Source organism: Sarcophilus harrisii, chromosome 1, assembly GCF_902635505.1.
Source record: "Sarcophilus harrisii chromosome 1, mSarHar1.11, whole genome shotgun sequence".
Taxonomy (NCBI): Eukaryota; Metazoa; Chordata; class Mammalia; order Dasyuromorphia; family Dasyuridae; genus Sarcophilus; species Sarcophilus harrisii.
Window position 1 is genome coordinate 90,517,219 of NC_045426.1, and position 26,445 is coordinate 90,543,663.

The 26,445-nt window shown below is 33.2% G+C and overlaps 1 protein-coding gene across 5 annotated transcripts in view; it reads right to left on the reverse strand.

The window, feature by feature from the left end:
• The window catches only part of KIF9 (kinesin family member 9), a 66,967-nt gene that overhangs the window by 35,716 nt on the left and 4,806 nt on the right, over positions 1-26,445 (reverse strand). For 3 of the 5 annotated variants that reach the window (XM_031960646.1, XM_012543425.3, XM_031960648.1), the window contains 3 exons: positions 24,484-24,649; positions 19,702-19,808; positions 15,696-15,920 (listed from right to left, as the gene is read on the reverse strand). In XM_031960646.1, the coding sequence (XP_031816506.1) occupies positions 15,696-15,920; positions 19,702-19,808; positions 24,484-24,649 (498 nt within the window). Of the gene's footprint in view, positions 1-15,695; positions 15,921-19,026; positions 19,103-19,701; positions 19,809-22,610; positions 22,800-24,483; positions 24,650-26,445 lie in introns of those variants that run through there. The other 2 variants (XM_031960654.1, XM_031960652.1) reach the window with 2 other exon arrangements.

Consider the following 26,445-nt stretch of genomic DNA (forward strand, 5'->3'; position numbering starts at 1 on the left):
ATTTATTGTGTTGGCAATATTTCCATCTGAAGTATTTTTCTTTTTATCCATTTTGTTAAGAGCTCTTTAAAAAATGAATATAACTTGATAATATAGTGTGCTAGCAGCATATCATATCTTCACAAAATGATAGACACAAATTGACAACATAGTAATGTGTTAAAAACAGTCACCTAAATCACATGCCACATTTACTGAATTTTGGCTTGCATTAAATGCAACATGTATTTTATAATTTGCACTAAGTTTGCATTATTTGAATTTATATTAATCACAACCTAGATGCACATATCATACACATAGCTGTGAAAGGTATAAAATCTGCTTCTCTTCTTTTTAATGGTATAATCTTTTAATATCAAGATGATGTAACCATTTAGAATGTATTAGAATATGGCAAAGATATTGATCTACACTTAGTTTTCATCAGACTATTCTCCAGCTTTTCCAGCCATTAATAAATCAAATAGGAAGTTCTTTTCTAAGTAATTTATTTTCTATTTATATACTTGTAGGTATAGACATGCTGTTCCTCCTTTATCCCTACCTCTTCATTATTTCACTTGATAGTCTAGACCTTTTATTTTTCAATATGAACTTCTTTCATTTTATCATCCTGTAAAGTATCCCTTTGATATGAATATTACAATGCTAAAACTGTAAATTGACTTTAGTAGTGTTATTTTTAATACATTGACATGATCCAGTCATGAGCACATCAACTTTTAAAAAAAACTTTTAAGGAACACTTTTAAATTGAATCTAATATTTTGTGAGCATTAGTGGATAGATCCCCAAATATTTTATGCATTTTATAGCTATTTAGAATAAGATTTATCTCTTATCTTCTAGATTTTGTTATATAAAAATACTGTTATTTTGTAGCCTGAAACTTTGCCAAAACAATTGTTTTAATATGTCTGAATTCTCTAGGATTTTCTAAGTAAGCTATGAGAAAATTGGGAGTTTTGTCTCTATCTATCTTTTAGACTTTATTTTTTTAATTTCAGTTTTCTAATCACTATTATTTACATTTCCAGAATTACATAAAAAATTATGGGGAGAATGGACATCTTTGTTTTATTCTTGTATTTATTTGGGATAGCTTCTGATATATATCTTTATTGTATATGGTATCTCTTATATATGCTTTTTATGATTTAAAAAATTTTTTATCTATAAAGTTCTATAGATTTTTTTTTTAATGAGTGTTATTTTAAAGGATTTTTCTACATATCGACATAATCATGTAGTTTGGATGTTTTTGTTTTTAATATAATTAATTATGTTGATTTCTTTCCTAATGTTGAGTCTTCTTTGCAACCATGATATAAATCTGTTTCTCAGCAATTATTACTAATTGCCCTTTAAAAATTGGTTGACTTATTCTGAAAGTATCAGGACCAGGTTTCATTTCATCCAGTTCTATTTTTTTAATTAAACTATTTAGAGACTATTTGATTTTCTGTTTTATATCATATTATTTTTGAAGTATTTTATTTCCTTTGTGTTCTCAGTTTCAGTAGTATATAACCATGCATAGTTCTGATAACTTATTATAATTTTATCTTAGTCGTTTGTTTTGGGGACAATTTGGTTTTCTCACTTTTTTTTTTTCTATCTGGCTAACAGTTTATCAATTTTATTAGTCTTTCCAAAGGATACTCTATAGTTTTATTTTTATATCTTCTTTTGGTCCTTATTTTAGGATAATTTTTTTTTACTTTCTAGTTTTAAAAAATCATTTTCATTTCAATTTATGAATCCTGTCCTTTTCTATTTTGTAAATATATGTCAATATGGATATAATTTCCCCAAGCATTGCTTTACCTGCATACAGAAATTCAAGTATGTTGATTCATCATTATAATTTTTTTACACATTTCTATGATTTATTCTTTAACCCACTCAATTTTTAGGAATTTGTTAAGTCTCATTTTGGGTTTCTATTGTTAATATTCTCTGAATTGATTACTGTGTTGTCATATCTCCTTAAACATAATATAGTTTCTCTTTAAAAAAAAACAAAACTATTTTCAGTTCCAAATTCTTTCCCTTCAGCATCCTGTTGAGGAGGAAAAAAAAAAATCGACCTTGTTACAAATATGTGTAGTATTGCAAAAAAAAAAAGAAAAAAAAAGTCCACATTAGTCATGTTTTTTTTTTAATTGCAAGAAAAATAGAAGAAAATATGTTTTAATTTGCATGGTCTGGAACTATGCTCAAAAAGTTATCATAAGATAACTTAATAAGATAAGAGATCATAAAGAGGGGAAAGGAATCTGTACATGCACAAATGTTTGTGGCAGCCCTCTTTGTAGTGGCCAGAAACTGGAAACTGAGTGGATGCCCATCAATTGGAGAATAGCTGAATAAATTGTGGTATATGAATATTATGGAATATTATTGCTCGGTAAGAAATGACCAACAGGATGATTTCAGAAAGGCCTGGAGAGACTTTTATGAACTGATGCTGAGTGAAACGAGGAGGACCAGGAGATCATTATATACTTTTAACAACAATACTGTATGATGACCAATTCTGATGGACCTGGCCATCCTCAGCAATGAGATCAACCAAATCAGTTCCAATGGGGCAGTAATGAACTGAACCAGCTACGCCCAGCAAAAGAACTCTGGGAGATGACTAAAAACCATTACATTGAATTCCCAATCCCTATGCCTGCCTGCATTTTGGATTTCCTTCACAGGCTAATTGTACAATATTTCAGAGTCAGATTCTTTTTTTTTTTTTTTTAATAGCCTTTTATTTACAGGTTATATGCATGGGTAACTTTACGGCATTAACAATTGCCAAACCTCTTGTTCCAATTTTTCACCTCTTACCCCCACCCCCTCCCCCAGATGGCAGGATGACCATTAGATGTTAAACATATTAAAATATAAATTAGATACACAATAAGTATACATGACCAAACCGTTATTTTGCTGTACAAAAAGAATCAGCAGAGTCAGATTCTTTTTGTACAGCAAAACAACGGTTTGGTCATGTATACTTATTGTGTATCTAATTTATACTTTAATATATTTAACATCTACTGGTCATCTTGCCATCTGGGGGAGGGGATGGAGGGAAGGAGGGGAAAAATTGGAACAAGAGGTTTGGCAATTGTCAATGCCGTAAAGTTACCCATACATATAACCTGTAAATAAAAGGCTATTAAAATTAAAATAATAATTTGCATGGTCTGTACAGTTTGCATTAATTCTCTATATAACGAATCCTTTGGAACCGTGGTGTATCATTGTACTAATCAAAGTTCCTAAGTCTTTCAAAGTTGAATATCTTCAGCTACACCCAAAGAAAGAACACCAGGAAAAGAATGTAAACTGCTTGCATTTTTGTTTTTCTTCCCAGGTTATTTTTACCTTCTGAATCCAATTCTCCCTGTGCACACAACAAGACAACTGTTTGGTTCTGCACACATATATTGTATCTAGGATATACTGTGACATATTCAACATATATAGGACTGCTTGCCATCTAGGGGAGGAGGTGGAGGGAGAGAAGGGAAAAATCGTAACAGTAGTGAGTGCAAGGGATGATGTAAAAAAGTTACCCTGGCATGGGTTCTGTCAATAAAAAGTTATTATAATAAAAAAGTTGAATATCTTTTCAATATTATTGATGTATAAATTGTTCTGATTCTGTTCACTTTGCCTTGCAACAGTTCATCCAAATCATCCTAGGTGTTTCTGAAATCACCTTTTTTCATCATTTCTTATAGCAAACTAGTATTTCACTACATTCATACACCATAACTTCAGTGTTTTCTCAGTTGGACATTTCCTCAGCTGCTACCACAAAAAAAGCTACTATATTTTTGTACATGTGGGTTATTTTCTTTCTTTAAACTTTGTGGTAAAGATTAGTAGCTATAGCTCTAATTTAAAGGATATGAATCAAAAGTTTAAAACAAAGTTTTAAATGATTTCAGAATAGTTTAAGACTAGTTCACAGGTCCACTAACACTAAGTGCATCAATATACCTATTTTCCCACTTTCCCTCCAGCATTTATCATTTTTTTGTTGTTGTTATCTGAGTCAATCTGACAAGAGTGAGGTTGTACAGCTTTGATTTTTTCTCTTGAAGACTATTCATATTCTTTGACCATTTACCAATTAGAGAATGACTTATTCTTGAAAATTTGACCCAGCTCTTCACATATTTTAGAAATACCATTAAGAGAGAAACAAAATGCAGTGATGGCCAGTTTCAAGCTTTTCTCCCTAATTTTAGCTGAATCAGTTTTGTGTAAAAAGTTTAAAATTATGAAATCAAAACATTACACTTACCTGTCATATATCTACTTATTTAGTAATGAATTCTTTCCCCATTCATAGGTCTGACAGGTAGTTTCTTCCATAGTTCACGAGTTTGCTTATGCTATCACCTTTTTATGGGTAAGTCATGTGCCCTTCCTTTTTGAGCATATATTTAGTATATGGTGTGAGATATTGGCATATATTTAGTTTCGGTGAGACCATATCCCAGCTTCCCCAATATTTTTTTATGAAGTAGTGAATTACCACCATATACTTGGAATATTTGGGTTTAACTGTTTTCATTTGCTTCTGTGCATTGTATATGTAAAATGTTTCATTAACCAACCTATTTCTTACCTAGCACCAGATTGTTTTGATGGTTATGATTTTTAGCATAGCTTGAGATCCAATATTGCTAGTCTTCCTTCCCATTGCTTTTCTATTGATTCCTCTGATATTAACCTTTTGTTCCTACAGATGAATTTTATTTTTCTAGCTCTGCAAAGCTGAACTGAATTAAGCAAATCAATGTAGATAGTATTGAAAGTTTTATTTTGGTTTGGCCTACCCAATAGCAATGAATATTTCTCAACATTTATTTTTTAAGTCTTTGTGTGGAGTGTTTTGTAATTGTTTTTATATAATTCCCAAGTGTGTCTTGGCAGTTAGAATTCCAAGTATTTTATCCTGTCTATAGTAATTTTAAACTGAATTTTTCTGTCTTCCTTCTAGGTTTTGTTGGTGATATACAGAAATGCTGATGATTTGCATGAGATTCTTTTATATGCTTCAACTTTGCTGAAGTTATTAGTTTTTTAGTTGACTCTCTAAGCTTTTCTAAGGAAACCATTTGTAAAAATTGAGTTTTATTTCCTAATTGCCTGTTTGTCTTCTCTAGCTAGCATTTCCAGGACAATATTGAATAGTAATGGTGATAATGGACATTCGGATTCACCTCTAATCTTACTGGAAAGGCTTCTTCTACCTTATTCTCATTACGTTTTAAATAGATACTACTAATAATTTAAAAGAAAGCTCCATTTATTCCATATTTTCTATTGTGATTTTTTAAATAGAAATGTGTTGTATTTTGTCAAAAGCCTTTTCTATATGTATTGAAATAATTTTTTGTTAATGTTGTAAATTATAGTTTTCCTAATATTGAACGAGTTCTGTATTCTTAGTATAAATCCAGGCTGATCATAGGCATGATCTTTGTAATACATTGCTTCAATCTCTTTGCTACTATTTTATTTCAAAATTTTGCATCAATATTCATTAGTAAAAATTGGTCGAAAATTTTCTTTCTCCATTTTAATATTCCTCTAGTTTAAGTGCCAAGACCTTATTTGTGAGGACTCCTTTGCCTATTTTTTCCAGTTTATGTAATATTGGAATGAATTATTCTTTAAATATTTGGCAAATTTTTCTTGTAAATCCATCTGGTCATTTTTCCTCCTCAGGGAGTGCCATTTAGGCATCAATTTCTTTTTCTAAGATAAGAGTATTTTATTTCCTGTTCCAATTCTCATTTCTGTTAATCCAGACAATTCATATTTTGTAAACATTTATCCATTTAAGTTTTACTGGTATATAGTTCAGCAAAATATTAATTCTAAGAATTGTGCTTTCACCCATCTATTCCTTAAGATTAAGTTTAGTTTACTATTAATTTTAAATTATGCCTCAAAGGCATTGTTTTTTTTACTTCATTGTAGTTAGAAAATGTGTAAATATTTCCCCTTTTCTGATTTTTTTGAGTATCCAAATTCAAAATCAATTTTTTAAATGTCATGCACAGCAGGGAAATAAGTATACTCCTTTCTATTTCCAATCAATAGTCTCCAGAGTTCTATCAGAGCTAACTTTTCTAAAATTCCATTCAGCTTCTTATTTCCTATTTTATGACTAAGTTTATTTAAGTTTGGGAGGAGTAAATTAATGTTCTTTGACTATTTTCCCCTTTTAACTTTTCCTTTAAAAAATTTAGATGTTCTATTGTTTTGTGCATATATGGTTAGTGTTGATTGTCTATATTACTTTTTAACAAAACAATCTCCTTATTTGTCTCTTAGGTCTATTTTTGCTTTTTTCTTTGTTGGAGATTATGCCTTTATTTCAGTTAAAGTATGATAGATTCTGCTCCAACCCTTTATTTTAATTCTATGTATATTTTCTCTGTTTAAAGTCTATCATTTGTTCTGTTTTTAGTTTTTACAAAATATATGTAATGAGAATAGCAATTTTTGGCTTTTTTGATGGTTTTATTTTTCAAAATACATGCAAAAATAGTTTTCAATACTCACCCTTGCAAAAGCTTGTTTTTAAGATTTTTCTCCTTCCTTCACCTCCTCCCCTTAAAATCTATGTTTTAAAATTTTTATTAAAAAAAACACGAGTAAGAAAAAATCTATTATTTGTAAACAACATATTGTTGGGTTCTGGCTTCTCATCCATTCTGCTGTCCTCTCCCATTTTATGGTTGAGTTTATTCCCATTCACATTCATGGTTATAAATGCTAACAGTATGTTTCCTTTTAAGAATATATTTGGCTGCTGACTACTGTCTCTCCTAATCTATCCTCCTTCTCCCATTCCTTTTCTTTTAACCCTTTTCTTTCCTACTTTCCTATTGGGGAAAATATCTATACCCAAATGTATTGTTTATGTTTATTCTTCCTTCCTAGACCCAATTAAAAAAAATAATTTAGATAAGTTTAAGCTTGCCCACTCCCTCCCACTCTGCATCCACAATTGTATAAACCCTTCCTATGTATCCCATCAATGTGAAATATTTTTCCCCATTCTTCTTCCATTCCTTCTATTCTTCCATTCCTTCCATTCTTCCCTTCAAGATTATCCACACATAATAGAAATCACATGTGAGACCCCTTTATGATGCCTGATGATGCTAAGTTCTGTGTAGTTATATTATCTCCCAAGATATCACTGTAAACAGTTTGACTTTATTAAGATCTTTATAATGTATCTTTTATATTTACCATTTTATATTTCTTTTGAGACTTTTATTTGAATGTCAGATTTCCTACTCAGCTCTGATCTTTTCCTCAGGAATGCTTTAAAAATCCTCTTTCATCAAATATCTTTTTCTCTTTGGAGAATTATATTCAATTTTATGTGAAATGTTATCCTTGGGTGCAATCCTAGATCCCTCCACTTTCCCTAATTCTGGTGCTTTAATTAAATTTATTAATTCCTTTAATAATTCTTTTTCCCTTCCTTTTACCTGGCTATTTAATTTCCTCTTTTTTTCCCCTCTCACTTAAAAATGAAACCTCTTTTCTTTTGTAATTTTTAAAATTTAATTTTCTTTGCATTTTCTAAAAAATATTTTTTTCCTCATCTTCATTATCTCTTCCCTTGCTATATATTGTACTTTTATTCATTGCCCTTATATTAATTTATTCCTTCCTTAGTATTCCTCATGAAATTAAAGTTTTTAGGTTACCTATTTTGAGTTCCTTATTCTAAAGATCTTGTTATTGCCTGACCTCCTTTTTCTGTGTGCCTCAGAGTTAGAAATACCAATCCTTCAGGAAATAGAGAAGATAAAACTATTAGCCTATGGTAGGAATTTTCCCATGTCCATGATTGTGTTTCCCTCCCCATGATCATCTTTTCCCATTTGACATGCTTCTCTTTAGGCCCATGCTCTTCCACTCTTCTGGATGTCAGTTGCCCCCAGAAACTCTTGATTCCCCTTATCCTAAGACTGATATTGGAGAAACACCACACTTTTCTTTAAGCACCAAACTCTTGCAGATTATATCCATTATAAGGTCCCCATGTACCATTATAGAATATCTCTCTCTTCCCCATGGAAGTGTTCTTCAGTGAGATTCTGTTTCACAAATAAACTGAGATTCCCCTTACTCTTTTCATTTCAATCCCTCCCTTTTCTATTTTACCCATTTTTCTAGACCATAGAAATTATTTTCCTTTCATTGTTAACCAGTGACTTGATCAAGTTACACATTTCCCTCTATCTTTTCCCTCCCTCTCTGCTTTCATGTGCCCTCCCATTCTGCAGATTAGTCCCATTATAAAGTTGATTCATAGGCAGGATGTTATGAGATTTTTTTCAAAATGTTTCACACTTGTTTTTCCAACTGTTCCTTTTTTCTTTTTGATTTCTCTTATCTTTGTCTTCCTGTATACTTTTTACAAAGAATCTCTTAATGGTATCTATATTGTTCTTTTTTTGTTCCCATTTTTATTACTGATATAATAGAAATATTCCTTTTTCTAATCCCCCCCCCCAGAGTTATTTATTACATGTACCTTCCTTAATTTTTGTATTGATTCAGTTTTCTTGTATTTCTGTTGTTTGAGGAGCGTTGCTCAGGTCTGGTTTTATTTGTAGGAATACTTCAAAGGTCTCTTTTTAATTGAATGTCCACCTTTTTTCATTGATGATTAGGCTGAGATTTGCAGGATATTATATTTTCAAAGACCAATCAATTTTCTAAAAGCTTCCATTATATTATTCTTTAAAAATTATTTTGAATGGATTCCACCACCCCTATCTCTTCCTGTTGGGTTTTTATAGTAATAGATAGAAAGTTTGATTATTTTGTGAGTAAACTTTATATCATGCTACTTTACTGAAGATATTATTTCAAATAATTTTAGTTGAATCTTGGGGGTTTGTGATGTAAATCAACATATAATTTACAAATAGTAATAATTTTTCTTTTCTTTTAATATTATAGCTAGTTATTTCTAGAACTATATCAAATAAAAACGATAATGGGCATCCTTACTTTCTTAATGGAAATGCCTCCAGTATTACTCCATTATTGATATTAGGTCTTAGAATAAAATAAATACTATTTACAAAATTAAGGGAAGATGTACTTAGTCCTGATTTTTACGTTTTAATTGATTCATGTTAGTGTTTTAAAATATTCTAAAGCTTTTCTGCCTCTATTGATATAATCACATGATTTTTGTTGTTTTGCAATGGTCTTATATTTATCAATCAATCAATTAATAAACATTAAGCATCTTCTGTGTGACAGGCACTGTGTTAAGTGCTGAGGATACATGAAAAGACAAGACAGTCAAAAATATACAAAGAAAGCTATGTAGATGGAATAAACAAGAACTAAATAACAGAAGGGAGGGAATGGAGCAAAGTAAGGGAAGACTTTCTATAGAAGTGGGGTTTTAATTGGGAAACCAGGGTGATCAGTAATCAGAGAAGAGGGAGAGCCTTCCAGGAATGGGCAACAGTCAGAGAAGATGCCTAGAGTTAGAGGTACGAGATGGAGTGTCATTCATAATGAATAATCTTTTGAATATATTGCAGTAACAAGATTTTGCTAGCATTCTATTAGATATTTTTTCTCATATTTTTTATTAGAGATAGAATCTACTTTTTCTGTTTGACCTCTTCTGGGTTTGAATGGTAGGATTGCATTTGTGTCACAGAAGGAATACACTTTTGAATATGTTGCTGTAGGCTTTTGCTAATATTTTATAGTTTTTCCCACATTTTTATTATAGAATCTACTTTTTTTTCTGTTTTACCTCTCCTGGATTTGAATAGTAGGATTGTATTTGTGTCATAAAAGGAATTTAGTAAGATGCTCTTTTGTTCCTCGATAGTTGCAAAAGATATATGTTAAGATACAGTTAATCCTTCTTTAAAGATTTTGTGTAATTCACTGTTGTCCATCTAAATGTGTTATTTTCCTCTGCTCTCTTCTTTATACATTCACTTCTACTTTATTCAACTTCTGATTTCAAGATTAAGTTGTTTAAAATTTCTATTTTCTAGTTCTGTTAATCTGAGTATTTCATATTTTAAAAAATGTTAACCCATTTAACTTTTTTGTTGGTATTTAAGTAAAATGTTTTTTAAAAAATTATTTTATTTTCCTTCATCTGTTGTAAATTTACTCTTTTCATTTTTATCTTGTTCATTTACTTCTAGCTTTACTAACAAAAATTAGTTAATTAAAATGTGCTAGTCTTAAAAATTTAATTTTGTTCATCCATTCATTAGGTGATTTTTTTTCCTCTAAGTTTGTTGATTTCTTCTTTGGTTTTTCAGAGTTTCTGTTTTTGTAGATTTTTTATTTGTTGCTTTAAATTTTTTTTATTTGCATGTACAGGAATTTATTGTAGGTATTTAATAATTTCTAGTCAACTGCATGCCCAATTCACTGATTTTTTTTTCTTTATTTTGTTGATGAAAATATTTAGCAAAATACATTTTCTTATAAGGATTAAATTGTTTGAAATCCAAAACTTTAGGTATGTTGCCTCAATGTTGTAATTTTCTTTGATAGAATTATTTTTCTATTATGGGTTCTCTGATTCATTCATTTTTAGGATATTATTGAAGGCCCATTTAAGTTTGAAATGTTTCTTCAACTTTTTCTTGATTATAATTTTGATTATGGTCAGTAAAACATGCTTAACACTTCTATTTTTCTGCATTTGTTTATGAATTTTTATGTCCTAACACATAGTTTTTGTGAAGATGACATGCAAATCTAAAAAAATATATATATAGTATGAATCCCTTACCAAGGCTTTATCATAGCTAATTTTCCTTAAATTCTATTTAGGTTATTAATTTCTTTCTTGCTAACTTTTTGGTTAGATTTTAGATACAGGTTTTAATAAAATACTCAACTTCAATTTTTTTTTTTTTGCTATATGTATTTAAAGATCAATTGTCTTTTTCTTTTTAAAAAATTGTTTTTAATATTTTGAAGAAAAATTGACTTCTAACTTTCTACTCCCCTCCTAGTTCCTTCCCTACTCATTGAGAAAAGAGGCAATATGATATCAATTATACATGTGAAATTAGGCAAAACATATTAGCCATGTTCCCCCCCCCAAACCCCAAAAACAAATAAAGAAAAAAGATACATTTTAATTTGTACTTAGAACTCATCAGTTCTCTCTCTGGAGGTGGATAGTATTTTTCATCATGAGTCCTTTGGAAATCCCTTGGTCAGGAAGCTAAGTCTTTTACTAGTGGTTGTCATTATAATATTGCTGTTATTATGTGGCTCTGCCCACTTTACTCTGCATTAGTTCATATAGGTTTTAAAAGGTTTTTCAGAAATCATTACTTTTGTCAATTATTATAGCACAATAGTATTCTATCACAATTATATATCACTTATTCAGCTATTCCCCAATTGATCAACATCCCATTAATTTCCAATGCTTTGCCTCCATAAAAAGAACTGCTATAAATATTTTTTGTGTACATAGATTCTTTTTCTTTTTTAAAAGTCTCTTTAAAATGTACTTCTAAATTGTTTTCCAGAGTGGTTGGACCAATTCACAATTCTTATCAACAATGCATTAGTGTCCCTATTTTCCCAAACCCCCTCATTTTCCTTTTCTGTCATGTTAGCCAATCTGATAGGTGTGAGGTGATACCTCAGAGCTGTTAAGTTGTTCTCTAATCAGTAGTGATTTAAAGCATTTTTTATGACTATAGATGACTTTAGATTATGTCTGAAAACTGCCTGTTCATATCTTTTTACCATCAACTGGGGAATAGTTCGGAGAGAAACGATTATTAATATAACCAATAATTTGGGGAGATTCAGAGTTCTTCTCTTTTTCTAAAGTCCCTATTTTGGATAAATTCTTTTTGCAATTACTATTGCTAACTGTATTTCCCCCATTTATTCTCTCTCTTTTCACCCTGCCCCTCCTCAAAAGTATTTTGGTACTGACCACTTCCTCCCCCAATGTGCCCTCTCTTTTATCACCTTTTGAATCCTAATTGTCATTCAACATGTTAGCAGAGGTGGGGATAAGAGGATGTGAACTCTCCCCCTTTCCCATATCCCATTCCTCTTTTATTTTCCTGCAGGGTAAGATAGATTTCTATTTCCCCTATTCAATATGCAGGTTATTTCCTCTTTGAGTCAATTGCAATCCTATTCCAAGCCCTCCATCCTTTAATGTAGAAGCTGCTAAATCTTGTGTTATTCTGACTATGGCTCCACCATAATTGAATTGTTTCTTTCTGGATGCTTGCAATATTTTCTCCTTGACCTGGGAGTTCTGGAAATTGCTGAGAGTTTTCATTTTGGGATCTCTTTCAGGAGGTGATGGGTCAATTCTTTCAATTTCTATTTTACCCTCTAGTTCTAGAATTTCAGGATGGTTTTCCTTGATAATTTCTTGAAAGATGATGCAAGGGTCTTTTTTTGATTGTGACTTTCAGGTAGATCAATATTTTTAAAATTATCTTTCCTGGATTTATTTTCCAGGTCAATTGTTTTTCCAAGAAGATATTTTACGTTTTTTCTATTTTTTCCTCTTTTTTTTTGGTTTTGCTTTATTGTATCTTGATTTCTCATAAAGTCATTAGATTCCATTTGTTTAATTCTAATTTTAATGTAATTAAGTAATTAGTTTACTGCTCTTCTTGTCTATGCTCTTGAAGAGGGGACCCCGAAACTCCTTAAAGGAGAAAATCTCCTTCAACTCTGCCTCAGTGAGGGACCCTGCCCCAAAGAATAAACAGTTTCATCCTTGTTATCTGGGTGGGGTGGGCTCAGTCCTGAAACTCACTGAATTCAATTCAAATTCCAGCTCAAGCTGAAACGCAGCTATGAGCCAACTTGGGACTCTACCCATGAACCCCCTTCAGCTTGTACCCAAAGCTCCTATTATAAAAAGAGCCAAACTAAAACCCTCTCTTTGCAGAGGTTCCAAACATGTCAGCTCCATGCTTGGCATCTCAAGAAGCCTCTGTCCACTGGAATACTCTTTCCAGTATCATCTTCTCTTTAACCTCACCTACTTCCTAACCAGACTTTATGCTTGTCAGGTTTTCTAATCTTACTTCCAATCCCCATAATAAACCCTTTTATCAATCTAGATTTTTGGGTCTGTAAATTCTTTTACAGAGAACCTCTGTGCCACCAGAAGGGAGTCCCCAAAACTCCTTACCCTTGCATCAAATCCTAAGGGGTTGCAGGGGAGCCAAACCTCTCCATTTGGTTCCCTGAACCCTGAACCTACTAGACCTTATCATTTAACTTCCTGACCACCAGAAACTCTAATTTCATTTTGGTTCCCTAAGTCATCACTCTGAGCTTTTCCCAGGAAGAGCTCCTGCTCCCCTGTTGTCACAAGCAATAATGCTCTTCTGGAGCTGTACTCAGGGCCCCTGCTCCCTTGTGACTGACCACAAGTACCTCCTTCTACCCTGGAACTGTGACTTGAAACAATTCAGAATTGCATATGAAATTACCAAACAGCACCGAGTCCTGCACCAAATCAGTGCAGGACAAACAATTTAGTTTCTCCATTATCTCTTTTAATTATATCTATTTTTATGTTGTTTTGTCTGAGATTATGATCGCTTTCCTTGATTTTTATAGAGTCATCTGATGCCTAATATATTCTGTTTTAGACTCATTTTAACTTGGCGTGAATCTAAATTTTAATTTCATGTAAATAACATATTAGTTGATTGTTTTCTAAACAATTCTACTTTCATTCTCTATTTTATGAGTGAATTAATTCCATTCATAGTACTATTAGAATTTTCTTTAACTTCCATAATATCCTACTACATAATATGTTCTCTCCATTTTCTTCCACTTATTTGTAGAGGTGAGGAGTCATGAATGTGAAATTCTAAACATAATCTCAAATTTTGGGGATATGTTGATTAGTGTTTCAAAATTATTTTTTCTTCCTCTTTTTAAATTTTTTATTATAAGTACTCTTCTTGGAGGAACAAAAAGAAGAAGGAATAGAGTGGGAAATACAGGTGATGTAAAAACAGTAAACATTTTATGTTAAAAATGAGTTCACTTGTTGACCTTACTTCCACCTTTATTTAAAAAAGAGAGACACAAAGAATGAAAAATAACAAAATCAATCCTACTAATAATTATTTTAGTGGTCCCAGTCTATTCCTTTGTTATTCTTTTTTAGATCCAAACCAAATCCAGATCATTAGGTCTTATCTCTTTAACCCCTATGTAGTTTGTTTTGTGATTTTAGCTCAACAAATCTCAAATCTTCCCTCTATTTGTCCATTATAATGAATTTTAATATTATATCCTTGCTTATAACTCAATCTTCTCTTGCTCAGGTCAGATAAGAATGGTATTTAGATGTCCATTTCCTGTAATTTTTATAACTATATACTCTTCTCTTGATATGCCTCTTTATAAGAATGAATAAGGTCTTCCTCTTTTTTCTTCTTGACTGTTTGCAATGATGATTATGCAGATAAGAGGAATAGTGGTTTATTTGAGCATGCATGCTTTTAAATTTTTTAAATGCCTTATTAATAAAAATTTTTATTGTTTTTTATAATCTACAAGTACCTCTTTTTATTTTAACCCTTAAACCAAAAAGTATTGAATTGGAATAGTTTAGGTCTGGAATAGAGCTAGATCCTTCCCCCATTGTAAAGTGTAAACTCGTGCCCTGTTACATTTTGGGATGGGGTTTTTGGGTCCTAGTTCCACCTTCCCTACAGAAGTCATTGGCTAGGACACTGAGCTTGGACCAGTCTCTCACTCTTTCCATAATCTGTACTTGGGATCAGAGCCAGGCCCAGAGCTGGAGCCAAGTTCCACCCTGCTGCTATCATTCTTAATATTTTAAGAATTAAATCCTTGATTTCCAGCCTCATCTGGTCAAGTTTTCAGACAGGAAGTTAAAATGACTCTGGTCCCTTTCCTGGGGCAAAGCTGTGAAGGCACAGCTTATTGTTCTATCTTTGGGTTTGTTGATACTTTGTTGTATATGATAGTGTTCTCCAGAGAAAAGAGATCAGCTAGGATCTTTTAGATTGCCTATTTGTTGGAAATTGACCTTAGATTTTTCAAAACTATGCCAGCAAATTGCCAATAGTGCTGCTTTTTATTAAGCCAGAAAGGCTTTTTATAATGAACACTGGAATGGTGCTCATTATCTAGTCTATGTGCCTATAATCTGAGGACAAACCTAATTCTGGAAAGGCTTATCACCATAAAGTTTGGCCACCAAGGAATATATTTTGTTTTCAGCCAAAACAACTCATAAGACTACCTACAAAAATGTGGAATGACTGCAGTTAGTGTTAGTTGATATTATGCTCACTCTGATGATTTCTTTGGATCCTTGAAGTTAGAAAAAGTCAAAAAGAAGCATAGCTTAAGAAAATTCCTACATAGCAGCTGGCAAAATAGTAGGAAACAGGGCTAAAAATTTAAATCCCTTTCAGTTGATCAAAGAGGAATTCTATTTATATACTAGCTTGTGTACTAAATATATGTGAATTAGACGACCTCTGAGTTCCTATCTACCTTGAGATTTGATGATTCTATGATTTTCATAATGTTCCCTCACATAAAACTTAGAATGAGGAAGTAACTGTGAGAGATTTAGACCTTACCTCAAAAAGGAGACTGAAAGCATCCTCCTCCCGTCCAGTCATATGCACAGACAGGCCCTTGACAAAGATTCCTTGGGGGCTTTCTACTATAGACATTGGGGTGTCTGAGTTGCCAACATAGGGAAGCGTAGACAAGAGATCAAACAGAGTTTCATTATAGATTTCCAGATATGAGACTCGAACAGTAATGGAATGTGTGGGGCGTTCTTCTATCATCCTAAAAACCTAGAAAAGATAGTACAGAGAAATCAATAAATGCGCTTTCAACTAACTGATGAATTTTTATTGAACACTGAGTGTGTGCTAAGTACTATGTAGTAGATACAAAGCTATATGGAAGCCCCTGCCCTCAAATGGCTTATAATCTATTTTCTAGGACTTATCATCAATAAAGTGTTTTATTATTCTCTTAAGAGCAGCTTGGTGGCACAATGGTCTCATAAGAGCATCAGGCCTGGAGTTAGAAAGACCTGAGTTTAAGTCTGGTCTTAGACACTTATTAACTGTGGGATCCTTAATCCTGTTTGCCTCAGGCTCCTCATCTGTAAAATGAGCTGGAGAAGGAAATGGCCAATCACAGCAGTATCTTGTCTAAGAAAGCTCAAATGGGGCCATGAAGATTCCGGCAGAAGTAAAACCATTAAACAGCAACAAAAACATTATTCTGTTGTCTTTAAGATCATGGATTCTTAGATTGACCAGCATTTGTAAATTTACAAGTAGAGCTGGTAATGTGGTTTAGGTGAATGAAAGCACAGCTCTTCCAAATGAATGAAAAAAACACTTATTAGTGCTTACTCTTTATGAGGCACTGTGCTAAGAACTTACATTGGAATGGAGGAAGAGGAGATTTAAAAGGGTAGGATGGGAAGAGGTGATGGAATACCCAAGACAGGTGGTTTAAAAATGGCCAGAAAATGACATGGATTCCAGGAAAATAAGGTAGAAACTCGCCTATCAGATTAGTGTTCTAGGGGCAGAATCCAGGTCCTAGTGAGAGATAGATAAGGACTGGATTTGAAAAAGTCTGAAAAGTGATACTGGGGCAGGTGGGTGACACAATGAATAGAGTTCTGGGCCTGGAATACAAATCTAGCCTTAAACACTTAGGAGCTAGCTGGGTGAGCTGGGCAAGTCACTTATCCCAATTTCCCCCATCTGTCAAATGAGCTGGAGAAGGAACTGATAAACTAATATCTTTGTATCCTCAATATCCAGTACTTGGACAAGAAAACTCCAAATGAGGTCACGAAGAGCTGGACATGACTGAATAACAAACGAAGGAGAATGACGCCATGGTTGAGTCTTGCCCTCTGTCTTAGTCACATCTTTCCCCTTCATTAGGTGGGTAGCCTTGTCCTTTTCCTCTTTGTAATTTAATTTTCATGTAAAATGAGAGAGTAGGATTTGATGATCCTTAAGAGTTGTTTTCTTTTGAAGATTCCATAGATTTCTTAGCAATTGAAACTTGTTATGAAGGGATATTTTTTAAAGCCCCACTAAGGGATGTAATGACAAAGCTGAAGGTTTTCAGATATTACTTTAGAGCTTTGCATGCACTCTAATACACCAATAAATTAGAGATCTCACTAATGAGGGTATTTCTCCCAAAGACTTAAGCCTATTTATATATACCCATTTGGTATGATTCTCATCCACATCCTCTCCTATGTTCACTACAGTGGGGGCCGCCTCAAATGCTGGAGATCTTTCATGTACTCTCTCTACATTGTGGAGAATCATAATTAGAGTGGAATGTTATATCTATCATCCGTCTCTAGGTGAAAGAATACTCCAAACATCCCAGAATATTGCTTATTCCAAAAAATTTCCAGGGAAGGAAATTACACAATTTCCAATAGGTAGCCTTTCCAGGGTCACACATTTAGTTATTTCTTTCTAGCTCTACATTGTATAATGCTGTGATTCTTTTGCATAGTCATACTACAATAAATTGACAAGAGTATCAATAATATGACATCACAATGAAAAACAGCACAATACCGAGTCAAGTCAACAAACAATTATTAAGAGCCTACTTATATGCCAGGCCCTGTGCCAAGTTTTGGCCTCAAAACAATATAGGTTTAAGTCCTTTCTCTGACACGTACTGGCTGTGTGACACTGAGCAAATCCTTTAATCCTAATTGCCTCAGCAAAATAAATAAATAAAAGGAGGGATGTGAAATTTAAACATATGTGTCAATATAATATTTAATGTTCAATATAATATCTAATATAAACAAAATAGAATTAGTTATTTAGTCACTTATCAGTACTGCCTGACTTTTCATGACTCCATTTTGGTGTTTTCTTGGCAAAGATACTGGAGTGGTTTGCCATTTCCTCTTCCAGCTCATTTTTACAGATAAGAAAACTGAGGCAAACAGGATATGACTTACCTAAGGTTATACAGCTAGTGAGTATCTGAGGCTGGTTTTGAAACTCAGGAAAGTGATTCTTCCTGAGTCCAAATCCAGTGCTCTATTCACTTTGCCACCTAGCTACCCTAATATAAAATATATAAACATATATATATATAACTTTTACATATACATATATATATATATAAAACTTTGATATAAGATATAACAAAACAAGTTTTAATATGGGAACATAATTTTATAGTTAATTTTATACTTCAATATAAAAATATAAAGATAATAAATTTAAAAATAATTTGAAAAATGGATTTAGGGGGACTAGCAAAGGCTGTCTATGGGTGTGGTAATTGAGATAAGTCTTGAAAAATCCATAGCAAGCCTTGAAGGAAGCAAAAGTTTTTAAGACTGAGAATAAAAAGGCCATGCATATGAGAGAACCAGCACAAAAATCATGTATGAGTTACAATGTGATAGTAGGGAACAGCCAGGAGAACAGTTTGGCTTGAATGGAGAGTGCATGAAAGGAAGTAATGGGAAACAAGACTGGAGCCAATGTTTTAAATGACAACCAAGTGACAACCTTCAGGCAATAAGAAAGCTCCAACAGCAAAATCAACATTGTCAGATGTGCTGTGCTATAGGAAGATTCATCTGGCAGCTGGGTGGACAAAGCATTTTAAACTGCAGGCTACAACAGTCTCATATGGGGTCTCATAACTAAATGTGGGAGTCGTGAAATTATTTATTATCAGTAAATGTTTGATTTTTATATCTATTTTACATACCTATGTACCTAGAATCATGTAAAAGTTTCTCAGGTGAAAAGGGGTTGTGAGTGGAAACAGTTTAAGAAGCCTTAAAGTAGATAATAGGAAGAAAACAGGGATATTATTAAAAAGTTAGGATGGGGATGGGGGTAATTGTTTTTTGGGTTTTTTTTTTTATACCTTTTGTTTCTTTATAGCATTCATGTCTGACTATATGCCTCCTACTCAGCCAGTGAGCCATCCCTTGTAACAAAAACTAAGAAATAAAGAGGAAAAAGCATTCAAGCAATACATCAACCACTTCTGACAGCATGTAACATTTCACATCCACTTGTCCCCATCTCTGCAAAGAAAGGAAGGAGGCATGTTTTTCAACCCTTCTCCTGGGCCAAACCTGGTCACTTAACATTTACTTTTTTTTTTTTTTTTTTCTGTTTGCATTGATGCTATCACTGTTATTTCCCTTGAGCCGTCCCCCCAAACCTTCCTCTGCCCTTATGAATTCTTCATATGTGTTGCTTCTTATGGGATTCTGGTACTCATAACATTTATGTACCATAATTGATTTATGTACTTTGCACCTATTAACCCTTACATTGTTTCTAGATCTGTCTCCACAAAAAGTCCTGCTATGAATCTGACACATGTATGACGACTCTTTCTGTCTTTGAACTCTTTGTGGTCATCTTGTTGCTCCATCTAGACCCCTTATGAGAGCAGAGACCACTTCTCCTCCTGTGTCCTCCACAGGGCAATCATAAGCTCACAGCTGGGCTTGCCCAAACACTTATATTTTCAGAACCTAGAGAAAAGGCAATTTTGCCATTTCCCTTTCCTATCAGAAATTGTCCATACCTGCTGTAAAGCTCGAGGGAGGATGCCTCGGTGCTTGTAGTTTTCAGTTGTACCAGTCATGGTATATGTCTTTCCTGCTCCTGTTTGCCCATAACACATGATTGTGCCTGGAAACATTAAAAAATGTGAAAAGATTAGGTGAAATATCTTCCCATAGAATGCAGATGTCCAGATACAGGAATTTTTGAAATGTTGATTTAATGAGGAAAATAAATCTAATGCCAATCATTAAAAGCATATAAACAGAAACTTTAAAAGATATTATTTATAACAATAGAAATTCCACAGAAAGAGAAAATGAGGAATAGGAAATTAGACAAAGAAGGAATACTATTGACTTTCAATGCCAGTTTACTCACCTGTATGGAAAAACAGCATTTTTCAATGGAAAGACAGCTGCATTTACAGTCAGAGAATATGAGTTCAAATCCCTGCTTTGCTTATTATCTATAGGATTGTGGGCAATCTAGTCCTTCTAGGACTTAAGTTTTCTTGTTTATAAATTGAGGGGCCTTGGGGAGATTGGACTAAATCAGGGCCACTCCTGACTCCTTTTCACCCCCAATTTTTTGTGACCCCAAGTATTCAGGTATATAAAATAGGCACACAAATCAAACATTTACTGATAATAAATCATAACTTTGCAATCCCCCATTTAGTCACTTGAGTAACTCTATGTGGGGTTGTTTTAGAAGCTTTGGATAGAGGACTTCTGAAGATCAGGAACATTTTCACTCTTTTGGATGCCTTGGTCTATTACAAGACCTTCTGCAGGAGGCCTTCCCAATTCCCTATCCACTGAAGCCTTCTCCTCTAAAGCCATCTTTCTTTTACTCAAAGTTCCTTGTGTATAACTTTTTATTTGCAGTTATCTTCTCTATTAGAATGCAAGCCCCTTGAGGGCAAGCACCATTTTTTTGGATTTTCTTTGTGTCCTCAACATTTAGTACAGTTCCTGGCACATATAAGTGGGTGGATACAATGCTGGGCTGGAGTCAAAAACCCGAGTTCACATTCAACCTTAAGATACTTACTAGCTTGATAACCTTGGACAATTCACTTAATTTCCTCAATTATAAAATGAGGATATTAATAGCTCCTCCCACTCAGAGTTATTATGAGGAACAAATGAGATAATATTTGTAAAGTGTTCAACACAGTGCCTGGGCTCATAATAACCACTATTTAAATGATAGCTATGCTCACTAAATGCTTATTTACCAGAATGATTGATTAATCTATGCTCTTATGATCTCTAAGATCTCTTCCCATTCTAAATTATGATCCTAAGGTTTTGAGACCTGCCTCTGACTATCTATGACTCAAGGTAGTATTTTCCAACCTGTCCTCATGGATCACTTGGAGTTGCAGTGTTATTACAAAAGGTTTATAAATCCATGTGTGACTTAATAAATATAATGAACATAGCTCTTGACAGACTAGATAAAAAAAGCATTTAAGAATTACTTATAAGACAGCTAGTGGATGGAGCACCAGTCCTGAAGTCAGGAGGACCTGAATTCAAATCTGACCTTAGACACTTAACACTTCTTAGTTGTGTGACCCTGGGCAAGTCACTTAACCCCAACTGCAGAAGAAGAAGAAAGAAAAAAGAAGAAAAAAGAAGAAAGAAGAAAGAAAAGAAGAAAGAAGAAGAAGTAGTACTTATTATGTCCCTGGCACTGTGGTAAAACAGTAAGTTGGGTATCATATTTGTAACTTTTTTCCAAATAAATATTGATGCAATTAGACAAATCATAAAAAAGCATGATTACCTTTAGAGTGATTTTGTTATCATATATATTTTCTTTCTTTTTTTTTTTCATAGCTTTTTATTTACAAGTTATATGTATGGGTAATTTTACAGCATTGACAATTGCCAAACCTTTTGTTCCAATTTTTCCCCTCCTTCCCCCCACCCCCTCCCCTAGATGGCAGGATGACCAGTAGATGTTAAATATATTAAAGTATAAATAGATACACAGTAAGTATACAAGACCAAAGCGTTATTTTGCTGTACAAAAAGAATTGGACTCTGAAATATTGTACAATTAGCCTGTGAAGGAAATCCAAAATTCAGGCAGGCAAAAATATAGGGATTGGGAATTCAATGTAATATCATATATATTTTCAATATACAGATAACCCATCTATTACCATGTATATTGGTATTAAAAATAGCTTCTTATACTCAGTAAGATTGGGAATCTCTCACTAAGAGCAAATCTCATTTTCCCCATTTCAGACAATTTGTGAAGAAAAGATACTGAAGTCATGAATGTCATGTAAAGTACTTCTCCCTAAGTCACTCAAAACATCCAAATATCTTAATTATTATCATTATTCAGAAAGGGATCTGACTTTCCAGGTTCCCAGTATTGGAAGCTAAGAAGGCAGGAATAAATTTCCCTGAGTAGACATCAGAAACTCCAAGGACTCTTCTGGAGAAATTGGAAATGGCCCTCTGAAGCTTATCATTTTTATGAAGGATGGAAAGATCTATTTTGGAAGGTCATTTTCTTTGTGTAGTGAGCAAAGCATATGGGAAGGAAATTTTACTGGGGTCCTCTCTCTGTTCCAAGATTGTTTAAGGCAAGGGAGGATTATTGATTTTTATTTCTATGCCCATTTAAAAATATTTAAATTTGTTATCTTCTGTTTTCATATTACTGTAATTTTTAATTATATCCCTCCCCCTTTCCCAATCCAATGCATGGAAAAAAGTAGTTTAGCAAAACTAACCCAACATATATTATAGGATCATAAAACCATCTAGTCCAACTCTTTCACTGAGGAAACTGACTCCAGGAAATGTGAAGTGATTTGTCCAAGGTCACAAAGCCAGTCTGAGGTGGGATCACATGACCAGCGAATTGAAGCTCGTGACTATTCTCCATCAGCGGTCCCACCTTAGTAAAGGAAGGAAGCGCGATTCCTCTCCTCTTCTCTTCTCTGGGGGTCTACCCGGCCATAATAATCCTGCGCCCTCGGGTTGTAACCTAGTTCAACCAGGAAGTCACTAGTCGTGCCGGCACCTCCTTCCCCTAGTCTGGCAGACTGGGGTCGGCTTCCCTGCGGTGCACTGCCCGGAGCAGGTGAGGAATGTTCCCTTTCAAATTAGCGTCATCGTTCTTGAGCGCACTACGCAACGAATCCATTTATTTCAACGATATTCTTGCTAGCCTTTGGGGAGCCTCAGGTTCTCTGACCATGACAGGACTCAACTTGAAACTTGTCCTCTCTCCATCACCTTTGTAGCCATCATTAGCCAGATTTCCAGGTTAATGCTTACGAAGCAGTCCAGATAGATTTATTTAGTAGTACTGTCTAACTTTTCAGCAGAGGTTAATACTTCAACATATTGACCCAATTTCCAATAAAACTCTATTCTATAGAGTTTCTATATAAAACTCAATATTTAACAGAACATGATTTTGACATATTTTTCGTTGATAGGAACATTAGTGTTTATCCAGAAGAAAAGAACATGACATTTTAAAATTTTGGCTAAAAAATAAGACCCTTTAAGAACAGAGTATTTGACTGGTGGTTAAGATTCCTTCCTGGAACATTCTTAATTTCTAATGTTCTTTAACTTCCCAATGCTGCTCTTTTTCTAGCCATAAGAGCCGGGGACTATATTGGCTCAAGATAATAGTAAAGATTAGTTGGAGTAACAGTATAGTTTTCTAATACTTGAGAATTAAAGTAACCACAACCTAAGTATTGTTTGTTATTATATACAATTGTTCTGAAATGGGAGAGGTAAGACTGAGCCCATTAAAGAGTGAAGAAATTTAGTTGCTAGGGCATAGGCTGAAAACTGTGTGCCATCATGGCTTTCTAAATAGTAAACTCTAGGTAGAAAACAAAAGAAAGAAAACTCTTATTTTTCCCGAGAAGGAAATAACAAAATTTTCCAATTTTGTTATAAAGATCAGACCCTGCTTTTGTGTGTAGTACTAAAAACCCAAATATATACTTAAGTGTTTATATTTAAATATGCTAAAGAACTTTATGGCAATAGCCAATTGGGTGTCATAATTATAACTTTTTTTTCCAAATATATATTGATGCTATTGGACAAATCAAGATCAAGAAGATATGAAAAATGATTTGACTTAATCAAAAAGTGCCAAAAAGATTATTTTGGGGGATCTTTATCATAGAGTTGTTAAGCACAAAACTCTCTTTGATTTATAAATCAATCTTGAAATTTGTTCCAGTATAAGTGGTTTGAGTTCTGTCATGAATATTAGAAAGTAGATAATGGATTCCTCTACAGCGCGAATATATGAACCAATGACCAAATAAATTTTAGTAGAAATGATATTATTTTATCCATTGTAATCTTAACCTGCAGTTTCATTAGTGTGGGTATTTTCTTCTTCAAGGCAAATTGCAATTCTTTTGTGATGAAGTATAAATTATTTAAGAGTTACTTGTCAAAAATTCATCATCCTCTGTATAAATACAAGTGATAAATTTCTCTCAACTTCACTCATTTGGTCCTTGGACATCAGAAAACTGATCTGTTACCTGGACTGTACTGAAGTTCTTCATGAGCTTCAAAGACTTGCCAGAGCTGATATTCTACTGATTTAACCTTTGAAAAATCAGTGTCACCTTTGATTCCTCTAGTTAACAAATCAGAACTTTAATTACCATAAAAATGGCATTGGAAGAAATCTCTAATTTCTATAATTAACTTTCTTCCAACATTTTCTATGTGTAAGGTGTTATATAGTTCTTAAAATAAGAAAAATGTTAATTAATCATTACCATTATAGCCATCCAGGGCTTGAGCAACCACTTCCTTAGCTACTGTATCATAAACACAATCCTGTGAGGCATCGTGAAGAACTCCATCCAATTTGAATGACCAGTCTGTCTGTTGGTTATTGACAGTTCCTCTTCGGCCATCTTTCTTGATATGAATATCAATGCTCTAAAAATATGAAGTGGTTTTATGAAGAAAATAAAAGCCAAGATATATGATTGTATCTACTTAAAAAGAAAGAGCATAGTACTGTGGAAAGATTCCTCACTTTGAATTTAGAGATGCTAGGTTCACATTCTATCTCTGATATTTACTACTTTGTATGACATTGGCCAAGTTACATAATTTCCCTAGGCTATAGTTCCCTCATCTGAAAAATGAGGGGATTGGTCTAGATGGTCCCTATTCTAAATCTATGATCCTAAAGAAGTATATTATTATTTTCCTCCCCATCTACTAAGTTATCATAGCCTTAATAATATGTTCACAAACCACAGAAGAGTAGTTAGGGAAAGGAAAAATGTCCCAAGTTAATTTAGCACATTTATACCTTGGAAAGCCACTTTAGCAATTTTTCACTAGCATGAACATTTGTAGAATAATTCTAAATGATTTACTGTTTTTCATGCTTTTACTTCCTTAGGAGTAAAAGAGATCTGAAAAAGAGTCAAGACAGATTTGACCAGAAGGAAACTTTATGTGATAAAGTTAAATTATGTAGATATATCAATGCTCCTTTGACATGATTTTTTTTTTCTGAAATAAATTTTTTCTCTAAAATAATCTGACTCATTCTCTTTAACAGATCAGAGACAATAGGGGAAGTATTACAGATCTGAGGAGAGGAAAAGGTCTTGATTTTCAAGAGGAGGAAGAGAAAGTAATCTGCAAACAACAGGACAGTTAGTTTAACTTGGATTCCTGACAAAATTCTAGAATGTATTATGGAGGTGGCCAGTGAAGATCTCTAGTAGTAGTAAGCAGAAAGCACCAACAGGGCTTCATCACAAACAGGTTATATATATATATATATATATATATATATATATATATATATCAATCTATTTTTTTTTTAAATCAGGGTTACTAAAAGTGCAGATGAAGGGAATTCATTGATATTTATTGAAATATTTGCAAAATATTTGATAAAATTTCTCATTATTCTTATGGATAAGATAGAGACATTTAGGTATATGATATAACTAACTGGATTCAGAACAGGATAAATGGCCAAATTCAACCAGTAGTCACTAATTGTTCAACGTTAACTTGGAAAGAAGTGTTTTCAGGAGTGTGCCAGGAATCTGTGTTTACCATGTTAGCAATAATTGGTTTAAGATATAGAAGGGCGTGCTTATCAAATTAATCAGCCAAGGTATTTAAAAAGCATTTACTTAATGTTTAGTAAATTTCAAAAAAGGAAAGCTAATACACTAAATGAAATCAGGATTCAAAAGATCTAGGCTGATGGGATCATTGAGTCAAAACTTAGAAGATGGAATTTAATAGAGATAAATATATCTTATGCATATTTTTAAAAAGTCAGCTTTCCAGTCAAAATGAGAAAGGCATTACTGGATGGTACTATGAAAAAGGTCTGTGGGTTTTAGTGTAAGCAAGCTGAAATGTTTGTTAACAGTTTAATATGGAAGCTAAGAAAGCCAATGTGATTTTAGTTGGATTTAAGAAACAAAAGGAAGTCTAAGTCTTTCTCTACTAGTCAGACCATAAACGGAGTATTGTGTTCAGTTCTGGGTACCACATTTTAGGAAGCCTGATGATGATCTGGAGAGGGTATAGCTTAAAGTAACCAGGATGGTGAAGAGACTCAAGTTTAATCCATGTATGAGTTTAATGGAAATGTTTAATCTGGAGAATATTTAGGAGGGGACAAAACATCTGTATTAGAATATTTGAAGAATATCATTTACTAGAGGTATTAAATTTGTTCCATTTGGGCCTTA